General features: G+C 40.9%; 1 protein-coding gene across 3 annotated transcripts in view; it reads left to right on the plus strand.

The window, feature by feature from the left end:
• Positions 1 to 7,893, plus strand: part of LOC118405306 (3-oxoacyl-[acyl-carrier-protein] reductase FabG-like) — a 9,364-nt gene extending 1,471 nt beyond the window's left edge. Inside the window, exons 1-9 of one of the 3 annotated variants that reach the window (XM_035804743.1) lie at positions 798 to 962; positions 1,245 to 1,384; positions 1,920 to 2,012; positions 2,417 to 2,555; positions 3,870 to 3,910; positions 4,442 to 4,511; positions 5,489 to 5,525; positions 5,648 to 5,711; positions 6,576 to 7,893. In XM_035804743.1, the coding sequence (XP_035660636.1) occupies positions 926 to 962; positions 1,245 to 1,384; positions 1,920 to 2,012; positions 2,417 to 2,555; positions 3,870 to 3,910; positions 4,442 to 4,511; positions 5,489 to 5,525; positions 5,648 to 5,711; positions 6,576 to 6,734 (780 nt within the window). In that variant the 5' untranslated portion in view covers positions 798 to 925 and the 3' untranslated portion in view covers positions 6,735 to 7,893. Of the gene's footprint in view, positions 1 to 797; positions 963 to 1,244; positions 1,385 to 1,919; positions 2,013 to 2,416; positions 2,556 to 3,869; positions 3,911 to 4,441; positions 4,512 to 5,488; positions 5,526 to 5,647; positions 5,712 to 6,575 lie in introns of those variants that run through there. The other 2 variants (XM_035804744.1, XM_035804745.1) reach the window with 2 other exon arrangements.
• The last annotated feature ends 4,892 nt before the right edge of the window (positions 7,894 to 12,785 follow it).

Consider the following 12,785-nt stretch of genomic DNA (forward strand, 5'->3'; position numbering starts at 1 on the left):
TTCCAGGCTAGCTCCGGACGGGATGTTTGCGGAAACGAAAAGTAAAAGTGTTGACCAAGGAATATACACAAATTATGCCAATGATTAATATTGTTTACGTTTTTGTGTTTTTGTATGATCACATTTTTCGTTTCCGAAAGCTACCCGGCCGGACCCCGGGTTGGAAGTAATGACCCAGGCTTTAAGAAGGTAAGGCCACAGCAAGTAAGGATGGCATCCTCTGCAGACCCCAAAGTCAGCTGTGTAACGGCTACCACAACCAGTTTCGCTTCTACAAGGATAGTCATGGCTACGTGTACCTCGCTAGTGTTACTTCTACCATCAAGGCTACCACGCCATATGTTTTCCCTATTCTGCACTGAATGGTACTTTACCGGCGTCATGTTCCCCAGAGGAGAATTGTTTTCAAAATAAGGTGAAGAGTAATGAGGGCGCTGATGTCATCCATAAAAGCTACTTGCCTTGGCCTTAGTAGTCCGCTTCACATATCTGATCTTTGGGTTGCCAGTTTCACATTCCCATAGATACTAAAATAGACCAGCGCACTGCTGTGAGAACGTCAGGTCATTTGCAACTACCTTGAACCTTGTGCCTTGTATTCCCGGGTCGTGTAGGCACTACATGGCTACTAAATGTAAACAAAAATTTCTTTTGCCTTTAATACAGCTTTGCATTGCATGGATTCCGTCTCTTTACTTTCCTATCATCTAAATAATCAAAACGTACAATATATCAAATGCGAATTTTTAAAAGATCATTATATTATTACCTAGTATAATGGTTTTACCAAGGAGGTTATTTAATCTCTTTGGTTTTACGTTGTTCTGCCATCAAGTAAAAAATTCAACGGGAAAAGCTGGCACTTAACCGTCGAAAAAGGACTTGTCAGCACAGCAGAGACGGGGCATATAGCTACCCTCACAAGATGCCTGATTTGAGAGGAAAGGTAGCCATGATTACAGGTAAACGGGGGGGGGGGGGCTTTAAAGATACATTGTTGTAAGGATGAAGATATTTGGTCTTCCTGTTTGCTTGTCCTGTTTGCTTTTTAAGATAAGACTACTGGCCAACTTAACCTGGTCGGAATGCCCCCAAGAGAGATTTGGCCAGTACTTAGACCAGCAGAAGACATCAGTGCTAAAAGGGTAAAAATATATGGCAAAGGTATGGGGTCGTGGAAATCTATAGTTGTTGCATTTTTAGCAATGATTTGCGAAATGTTTCCGTTTGCGTTTGTTTTAAAGGTGCCAGTTCCAGTATCGGGAAGGGAACAGCTGTGGAATTTGCTGGACTAGGAGCGCACCTGGCTCTGACTGGGAGGATCCAGGAAAACCTGCAGGCCACGGCAGACGCCTGTGTTGAGGCAGGGACTCCGCGAGACAAGGTGTTTGTTTTCCTCTGTCATTCTCTGACTTTATGTCGTTCTATGTCGGAGATTTCACCTCCAAATTATTTTTATATGTGTATTTACCTAAACATGTCGCTACTGATGTAGCATTGCAGGCCAACACTCTTTTTTTTATCATTTTCTTTTGGTATTCACTTATTATGTTTTTACCTTCCCGATCACGGAATGGAAGAGAGACATATTGTGTTTGCTCTGTTTCGTTTAATTCAATATTCCTATACTTCCTCTTGTCCAAATAAATTGAATTACCTGGACCAGACGGCTGTCACCATGGCTACTGGTAAATAAGAGAATATCCTGAAGCTTTCAATTATATCATGTAGCATGTGGCAGGACACACCTGGAGGGGCTGCTCATCATAGATATGTTAATATGTTGGAGTTAGAAAAGAGTAGTTGTTTGTTAGGTTAGACTATGTCGTGAAGCTAAATATTATGTACTTGTTTGCCAAAATATCAAGAAGAAGATTAAAAAGGTAACAAGTCTCTGGCCTTTTTCTTGATATTTGTAGATTCTGCTCGTGACAGGAGATATCTGTGATGAAGCAGTGCAGAAAAACCTGGTGAATCAAACTGTAGAGAAGTTTGGCAGGCTCGATGTGCTGGTAATTTGATATGATTATGGTTATGGTTATTTCATCGACATTGACCTTAGATATAACTGATTTGGTTTGAATTGTGTATTCCATACCCGATTGGCCAAACCAGATTAACTAAATTCATGTAGTATCTTTGCTATACAATGCACGAATGTCTGACCATGTATTCACAAGTTAAGGCACAACATTGTTCACTATATATGACGACAGCCACATTATACAGTTTAACCGAGAAACTGTGATTAACAGTTAGATATTTGGGCGCACACAATTTAATACAAAATGTAAAACAATTTTCATAATGAATATAAGGCAGTATTACCACAAAGTTGACACAATGAATATGACGTATTTGCTGATGTTATGCACTGTTATACTTCAAGGAAAATCCACTATTCGTATCAATACAGGCGAACAATGCTGGGATAGGCTATCTCGCCGATCTAGAGACAACAGTCATGGCAGAATATGACAAAGTGATGAACGTCAACTTGCGCAGTGTGGTGGCCTTGACTCAGCTGTGCGTGCCACATCTCACAAGGACTCAGGGTATTTATCTAGTCTCTGTTATTTAAGCACAGTAGAAGCCAGTTAATTGCACAACAGATCACCGCACACTTCTGTCAATTGCACGAAATTCCATTAATCTGCGGTGGTGCGGTGCAGCTGGATAACTTCGCTTTGTTGCACCACCCGGATAATTGCACAAAATATTCTGGCAAATGTGGCGTGTAATTCAACGTATTTTCATATTTGAATTTATGTTAATAATTTTCTCTGGTTGCAAAACTCAGAATTTCTGTTACACAAGATTTGAATTTCTGTTGACATTGACATAATTTTCGTTGGATATTTCACCCGGTCTTTTTTTTGTTATTTGTCTATGAAAACTTTATGAAATAGTATTTAAAACGTCTTGTGTTTGTGTTAGTTCCATGAACACATCCCTTCGCCAAATAATCATGCCTTTATTCAAGACTTTTGACACTTATACATGTATTACTAAAAAGTATCGACCCCAATAGTAAACGACTGCAGGAACGTATGTTCCCCATAAACGCTACCAAAACAAACTTTTTGGCAAAGGTGACATTGAAATTATGTACACTGTTGTGATATTTTCCAGCGCAACTTTCATAGTGCTTTGTCAAAATCATGTAGTCTCTACCAGACTCCGGCCTAGCCGAATAGTAAATGATGATAGGGGTTTTGGTCAAGTATCTATTGACATTTCTCTCTGTCTCAGTTACATATGTGACAAGTTTGAAAGTCCTATCATGGAATGCAGTGAATTTGTAAACTTTCCTCATTAATAATGTAAATTTGCGGCTAAATTTCTTAATAAGTATCCCACTATGTAAGTCTTTATTTACGCTACCTCATACCCAAATCATGATGATCCATCAACATCTTCATATTTCACATCGATTATGCAAATGAGGCCGTCATTTGCATAATCAATATGTGTTGGAAGTTTTGCTGCTTTACCTTAGGTAGCCACTAGGGGGCCTGTTATCGAACTTGACCTTCGTTTTCCTGACACCTACACCCTATTGAATATTATCATGATCCACTCAAGGTTTCTCGAGTTATGCTGTATACAAAAAAGTACAGTTATGCTGTACACATTCGGCCCGATACCGTGCTGACGGAAAAAGGCTACGCCAACCATTTTTGAACACAACCTTCCTTTCCGCAACCGCTACTCAAATATCCATAAAAAGCTTCTCGAGTTTCTTTGTTATATGCTGTTGACCTACATATAGGGACACAACATGAGGCCTTAACCAAAAATATAACCTTCTTGGCGAAGGTAAAAATACCCAAAATATCCATTTGATACTGGTCTTTTGTTACTTCTAGGCGCCATTGTGAATGTTTCCAGTATTTGCGGGTTGCGTTCGGTAAGCTGAGATTTCGTCTTGAATATCTTGCTTTCTCTCTAGGCCTCAAATTAAAGTAATAATACCAAATTTGATCCTGCAATAGAATGATCTTTCTGTACCAAAACAATTTTCATTGACTTCCTAGATGTGTATCCAAGTTACATGTAGTAATAGTTTACATATTTTACCGCAGAAAATAAGGCTGTTAAATAGTCTTAAAAGGTAAATGTCATGCTAGCTCTATCTTCACGTGCTTTGGATATAGGAGAATTCTTGTACACAACCAAAGTTAAACTTACTTGCTTACGTTACGGTGTCTATCATACACCTTCCTCAGAGCTTCTGACTGGAGGTCTGCTTCTCGCCGCTATATGTAGCCAATGTAGGTGGCGCTTTTGCGGCGAGAACACTGTCCCAAACGTGTTCAAGTCTGTATCCCCCCTCGTCCCGATTCATCACTGTTTAACTTTGGTTGTGTACAAGAATTCTCCTATATCCTATATTCTACCAACCTGATGAAACTATTTTCTACACGTGCTTTGTTTGCAGACCACGTATTGTCTTGTATACTCTATGAGCAAGGCAGCTTTGGACCAGTTCACAAGATGTGTGGCACTTGGTGAGTAAAAATGTACGCTTTGTGTCCAGAGCATTACTGTTTTTTCCTTAGTTATTTACCACAATTCAGATGCATTCAGACTAGGAACACTCATATAGTAAACTAGGCTTGGTTGAAAATAACTAATATAATGATAACAAAGAGCTGAAGAAAACAGGAACACTGCATATTTTTGTATGTATTTTCGGGGACTTTGAAATATAGCAGTGGGTGTGCAAAGGACGTTTTCGCAGTAAAATGAGTTCACGACTTTATAGAGCCCTTGGTAACATTTGTACAAAGCACATTCGCGAAAATCGCATAATTAGGACCAATGCAAACATTTCATGATCTATAGTATTCCACAATGTTGTACAGTAGAAGCCAGTTGATTGCAGAAGGGATTACCACACACTTCTGGCCAGTGAACACAAATGGCAATCTGTATTGGCGATAATGTAAAAATTGTCAAGTTCAGGGCGCCATAATCTCATCCGTGAACATTCCAGGTCATAAGAACTCACCCCACACAGCAGCCCAATATCTCAAGTGTCCAAAAGTCTGATTTTTAAAAATTCCGACCAGCAAAAGTCCCCGCAGCCCTCAAATATGCCGCCATCTTGGCTTCTCATGACGTCAATTAGGGACTGACCACTTCAAATTATTGTTTTATTTGCCTTATCTAAACGTCTACACCCTACACTGTCTCACCAGTAAGAAATGTTTCTTACATTTTTCTTGCTTCAAGTCAAAAATAGGCTAAAATACTGTGACTGAAATTGGGCCTTCTGCGGATGCGTCAATTAGGGTCATTGCCCTTCTGGGAATTGCGCTGAATCCCAAAATTCCGTGGTGGTGCGGTCAAGGTGTTGTACCATCCATTAATTGCGCAAATTACACTGGCAAATGGGTTGTGCAATCAAACAGCTTCAACTGTATTAGAAATAAACGAGTAAACCTCTTATGTTTATCATACCAAGCTACGTTTCATGTTTCAGAGCTGGCCTCCAAGCAAATCAGGGTCAACTCTGTCAAGTGAGTTTAATGTTTCAGTAATTAATTTCCTTTTACTCTTTGTGAGATTTACGATCATTATAACATATCAATAGAAGGAAGGCGCTAGCTTCTTGGAACTGAATGATGTCCTCTTCCCACAGCCCTGGTTGTGTTCCAACGGAGATACTAAAACATGCAGGACTCGACGAAGAGCAAGTCACCCGAGTAAGAGATGTTAATCATTTTCCTTAAGTCTCCTTTTATTTCTTTTCATTTTTCGAAAGCAATCCTTGTCTTGGCTTTGTCTTCCTTCCGTTTCCGTTTGTCTCTGAAATTTGCTTTTGCCTCAAAGAAATACCTATTAAACTACAGATCTTGTACAGTCACTGAAGAAAGATAGTGGATTCTATCTGAAACGTGCTCAAGGCTTAGGTCCCAATTGGAAAAAGGGTCCCTGCCGGGCAATTCACGGACTTTTTTCATCTTCGGACGTGACCTCTACGTGGCCGGGGTATTTTTTTGACCGGTCGGACACCAGGTTGAATTCATTTCGCACTTAAAATCAACCCGGAACCCGGTAACAAATACACGCCGTGACATACCCATGGGGAACACCGAGGGTACCCCCGGTATCCGGCAGTCCGACCGTCCGACCGGGGCTATACCCATAGGGAGCACCGAGGGTACTCCCGGTATCCGGCAGTTCGACTGGGGCTATACCCATAGGGAGCACCGAGGGTACTCCCGGTATCCGGCAGTCCGACCGGGGCTATACCCATAGGGAGCACCGAGGGTACTCCCGGTATCCGGCAGTCCGACCGGGGCTATACCCATAGGGAGCACCGAGGGTACTCCCGGTATCCGGCAGTTCGACTGGGGCTATACCCATAGGGAGCACCGAGGGTACCCCCGGTATCCGGCAGTCCGACCGGGGTTACATCCTCGATGGGCACCGTTGAAATTGGGACCTAAGCTTAAGTCACCGTTATCTGATGTATCTTATTACCTTGATGTCTAACTATTAAAGCGAACCCTAAAGTTTGGTCTAACATGTACACAGACATCTTGTTCTTTTTTTCTATTTATTAGTGGCATGAGCGTGAAAAGTCTCTCCACGCCCTGGGGAGAGTAGGGGAGGTCGAAGAAGTCGCGAAGACGATCGCGTTCCTGGCCTCGTCCGACGCCTCGTTCATTACCGGCGCCCAGGTTCCCGTGGACGGCGGGAGGCACGCGATGTGCCCGCGTTAAAGGGGGGTTCACACGTGCCTATATATGCTAGTCCATATGAGATCCTTATGGAGTTCTTGGCCCCTACCAGGCTCCACAGGTCACTGTAAAAATAGTAGAGTTTGGACAAATATATATACGTAACATGCCAAAGGAGTTAGCTGGTTTGGTATGGTTTGCGACCAAGCTAACTCGTCTGGCATGTTATCTTGTTTATATTTGTCCAATTTCTATTATTTTTCCAGCAACCTGTGGAGCCTGGTGGAAGCTAAGACGTCCACACGGTCCTCATTCGGACTTGAATATATGTGAACCCACGTACGTCCGTTATGAATGAGACGAGGTACTTCAATCAACCATGATTTTTAAGGCAATACTCTTGCAGTATGTGTTCTGGATCCTGTGCTTGCAAGCATATTAGTTTTGGTGTCACTTAAAGGAAAGCGGCATTACAAATATTTTGGGGCATAACTATAAACTGCAAGGTGATGTATCAGTGTCCACCAAATTTCAGTCACTGTCGCCACGCCAACGCCACGCCAACGCCACGCCAACGCCACGCCAACGCCACGCCAACGCCACACCAATCTTTTCAATAAAGCATAGGAAAATGTCTAGGCTTCTGTCTTGCAACCAACTCACCCAATAAACATTACGACTTTCCAATCCACCATCTGTTTCGCTTTTAGGACCGATCAGTGTAAACAAAAGTAAAGATGATTTTCGGCGTCAAGTTTCCAATGGAGTCAGAATGTACAGGGTTAATAAGAAGTTCCATTTGTACTCAGTTGGATTGCTTATGTTTGAAGGACTAACAAAAGACTATGTACAGATGGCATTTGTGAATCGTACATTCTTTTATTCATTGATAATCATTGTCATACAGAATACAGTAACTGTTTTGCTCTTCCTTATCAATGAACACTATTATACAGTAATTAGAAACCATAACATGACTACAGCCCTAATGTTTTGTCTAGTTCTTCTACCTAAAAATAGTATTCAAGCAATTTCGTGTAAAGTAGTCATACTGCCATGCAATCCACATATCCTATCGACAGTTCATCATTTTCCTCTAACTTTCAAAATCATTATGTACAGCTTTCAAGTTTGGTTCAAGTGGGTTAAAGTAAAGTAAGTAATATCATTTAGTCGCTACAATAAAGTGGAATTAAACCTTCTTGCTTTTAATGTTCTTTTCCATTCAACATATTATCATTTTTTTATTAAGGAACTCGAGTTTCAAACATCAACACAAATAGTAATGTTTGTCATTGTGCTGAACACAATCTGCACGCAGGTGAACAGGCCTGTTCTTGGCGATGAACACCATCAACACAAATAGTAATGTTTGTCATTGTGCTAAACACAATCTGCACGCAGGTGAACAGGCCTGCCCTTGGCGCTAAACACTGTCAACACAAATAGTTATATCTGTCCTTGGTTCTGAACACCATCTACACTCAGTTGAACAGGCTTGTCATTAGCGATAAACACCATCAACACAAATACTTATGTCTGTCCTTGTGCCGAACACCCTCTGCACTCCGGTGAACAGATCTGTCCTTGGCGATAAACACCATGAGCACAAATAATCATATCTGTCCTTAGTGCTGAACACCCGCAAAACACAAGCTAACATATCAGTCGTTTGAGCTGAACGCAAGCTGCTCACGGGTGCACAGGCCTGTCCGTGGTAATGAACAGCATCCACAGAAATAATCAGGCCCGTCCTCGCTGCTTAACACCGTCCAAACACAAGTAAACATTCCTGTTCTTGGTGCTTAATGCAATTCAGACACAAATAAACACACCTGTTCATGGTGCTGAAAACCACAGTTGAACAGGTCTCTACAAGGCGCTGAGCACCATCTCCACACAGTTAAACAGCTCTTCCCTGGTACTGAACACCATCCAAAGTCAGGTTAGTGAATCTCTGTTGCTTTAACACCACAAACACACCCAGACTAGACGCATATCACTGTATATTGCTCCCAGTAAAAAAAATCAGTCAACGAATGCAGAAAATTCTCCCTTATAAAATGGTAGCAATGCTTGGTGTTTGTTATATACAGATAGACTTCAGTGTTTTAATGTTAGAACGAGTAATACGAGGGGGGACGTATAGCGTACAGTAGAATATCAAAACCTTTCAAGCTAAGAGAATTTGTAAATTGTACCTAGATATAAAAGTGCAGATTGTTGGAATATGAAAAAGTATCCGTTTTGTAGTGCCCTTTACTAGGATGATGGAACCTCGTCCTTACATTGGTTTCTAAAAGTCCAACGTAAATTTGCTGTTATCGCGAGGAGAACGCAAGGTTGGAAAACTGTTTCATCTTTCATGTAGATAACAAGACGTACACTTGGTCACCTAACGCTAAGGGCACAACCCGCCGTACGTGCAAATACGTGCTTCCTATCTACCAAAACGTGGATAATCTTTTGGGAACCGTAAATGGTAAGTACCGCCTCCGTACAAACTCGTAGGGAATCCGACGGATTCTGGAGCACACAGACACGCCGTAGAATAACGTGCAGGCAAAACTTCGGATTTTACTGAGCGAAGATTACAAAATCAGCTTTAGTCCAGCCGCTGCGCCTCCTCCATCCGCGTGATACTCCTATGGGAGGTTTGCGGATTACGAACTAGAACTAGAACAAGAAAGGACATGATAGATACGTGTTTGTATCCTCAACAATATTCCTGTGTTATTCTACACTGAGACTGAATGCTATTCTGGAACACTGCATAACAAACAACTTTTTACCAGTTCATTGTCTTGTAAGTTGAAGATATAAAGCTAGAACCCGCTTATTTGTTCATAAACAACGAGATTAATCTTTACAACTTTATATGGACGTATTTTAGGGTTAGTTTAGACCGTGTTTGTGTTTCCAACGTACTATCTTATCACAACCAAGCAGGTATGGATATGTCGGCACCACCGCATATCACATCTGCTCAAATTTGAAAGTGTTTTGACTATGTTGTTGAGTTTAGTAATGTAACAGTATATATATATATATATATATATATATATATATATATATATATATATTATACGTTTATGTTGGTTGTAGTTATAGTGTGCTTTAAAATGATTGTTATGCTTTGTCTTCATCTGTTATCACTACATGGGATGGGTCTCAGTGAATGTGGCAGTGGGGATCCCTAGCTGTTGAGGTAATTATTGCGTGAACGGACCCATCTGCTACAGTACCAATATATGTTAATAGGGGACGCTTTTGATCCATGTAACGAAGGATGTCTTTAAACCTCAATGTGTTGATGACTATTTCCCGGTGGTTTTCTGTGACAAGAACGCACCGATACATAGCAAAACCAGTTCTTGTCATGAGCCATTTTATTTCCTTGAACACAGGAATCACAAAAACGAGTCATTTGACCAGCGGTGGATTTTGGGGGCGTATAAAACATTTATTTCACATTTACCTCAGGAATTAAACATAACCTACATGCATTTAGCAACAACGATCACACATCCGTTCACACGATCCGTCAAGCTAGAAACTGTCAGATTAAACATTGAACCGAGGTTTGACTGAGTTTTACATTACGAAGAGATGTAAACCGGATGTACAATGATGATGATAATGAAGAAATGTGGCCATAAGAATAAAGGTAAGTAAATATACTGAGATATGATAGGTCACAAAACTAGACAGACGTTTGGACAAACCACATAAAATGCCATTTTTGTTCAATCTATTCGATTTTTGGCGACAAAATTAGTATAGTTTAGTTTGAAGATAGGTTAATCTTACACTCCTTCGTGGCTCTAAGGTGGTTTTAAAAATATTCTCTATTCTCCATTACCATATTCAATTCAATGTGTACGAGGGGTACTAAACAAGTTCTCGGCCTCATCAACAAATAAATTGCACAACTCAAATTTCGGGGTACAAACCTTTCATGAATGTCTACCAAATTTCAAATTAATCTTATCATTACTTTCAGTGCGACACCCAGTAATAAAAGAAGAAAAATTATGGAAAATTGAGCCGCGACCTGAAGTGTGCAGGTCATCTTCAGATAAACACTTCTTTCTAGTTTAAACTCGAAGGAATTCCTCATTAAACTTTTTATACCATGTCTTTCAAATTTCAGGGAACACAGACCGCACATTTCTTATCATCCTTGTTTTCTTCACACCTTACCTACTGATTTTTATACATTAACGGAAATCGCAATGATGTCAAATTTGGTAAATGTTGATTGATAAGAGCGTTCAAATAACTATAAAAATATGACTTCTTTCTGTGGGAGGCGACGATACTATTCATCACGCCTCGTATGCACACGCAAAATCTCTTTTCTCCATCTAAAACGATAATATTTCTCTTTATTCCTGCAGTTTAAACTTGCGAAAGAATCAACATTATGTTGATGTAGAAAGAAAATTGTGGGATAATCCGATTTTCCGATATAATGTAATGGGATGAAACGGGGAAACAAAGTAAAGTGTGCATTTCTTAACATGCATTTTGTTACGCCCGTTCTGTCATATCCAAATTTACATTCGTTTCCCTATAAACCTAAGTGTTTACATACCAAATATCATCACCATCCAGTCGCAGCATGGGCGATAGGCCATCGAGTTTTTGTTGAAATCGCTGTTGCTATCTTTGTACGTAACGTTATATACTCAACACACACTGTATACAGTAATACCATACTGTGTACTCAGTCCATTGAATCAAATAATAAACAAGATGCTGAGCTTGAAAGACGCACTGTGTACGCCGAGCTCCGTTTGCTGCGTCGTTCTAGATCACGGGGATAGTTCACGCAAAGGCCGACGGGAGTAGAACAGTTTCGCAGTTGGCTCGAACGCGTTCGCGAAGCCCTGCTCGAACCGATGAACCGCCAAGAGGGCTAACTTCTCTAACTACATAAAAGTGACTGGGTAGGAAATACTATCCGGCAAGAGCGTTACCAATAGGGGTGACCAGCAGGAAAAGTGAGTTAGAACCACGGTTCTATGGTGGATCTGGGACTTCTCGGCTTTTACGTGAGAATAGTTTTCAACGTGGCTGGTTTGACCAAAGGCGATAGGCCATCGAGTATTTGTTGAAATCAGTATTACATGTACTTTGTCGTACTAAAATCAGACTTTATGAACTCGAATAGTGTGTACTCGTTCGTAAGAGATTCCTGAGAATCATACACTGACTACCACACACTCAGTGTACTCGGTCCTCTCAAATAGTCCCCAGAATCATACATTGACACACTCTCTCTGAAAAATTCCGTGAATCATTGACATCACTGTGTACTCAGTCCACTAAAAGATTCCCGAGAATCATACACTACACTATTACACTATAAAACACGCGGTGTGTACTTGGTTCACTGAAACTTTGGCGGGAAATCTGAGTCTCTCGTCTGATTGGCTAGCAATGATGTAACAGTCTTGTGCAGCAGCGGTCCTAGCGGCCAGATATGGTACTGCTGGTAACGCTGTTCCCCGGAAATCGGACTTTACAAAATGTTGCATATCTTCTTTATTATTAGGTGTTGTGTCCCAAGTAATCTTACATGGCTAGTAAGTAACACCTAGGTAATAAGTAGTATCAACGTGTTTTATTTCATTGCGGCATTTCGCCGAAAACAAGGGATTTTGAAACGGCGTTTCCTACCTATTCATTATTGTTCCTAACACCAAAGCGTTCGGAAGTCGGTGCAAACTTCGGGTGATTTCGGCAACCGTTCGTATGTGTGATTCTTTGGAATCAACAGTTTGTGTAACCGCTAAGTGTACGATTCTCGGGAATCTTTCCGCGGACCGAGTACACCGTGTGTGTAAGTGTACGACGATTCTCGGGAATGTTTCAGTGGACCGAGTACACAGTGTATGTTTAATATAGTGTATGATTCTCGGAAATCCCATGGTGGAACGACTACACACTTTGAGTTCATTAGAGTACGATTTTTATTACAGCAAACTAATACTGATTTCAACAAAAACTCAATGGCCTACCGCCTATGGTCGCAGCTATGATTTGGATCCGCCATAAACATACAAACAAACAAACAAACGGCACTGA

The sequence above is a fragment of the Branchiostoma floridae genome, chromosome 18, assembly GCF_000003815.2.
Source record: "Branchiostoma floridae strain S238N-H82 chromosome 18, Bfl_VNyyK, whole genome shotgun sequence".
Lineage (NCBI taxonomy): Eukaryota > Metazoa > Chordata > Leptocardii > Amphioxiformes > Branchiostomatidae > Branchiostoma > Branchiostoma floridae.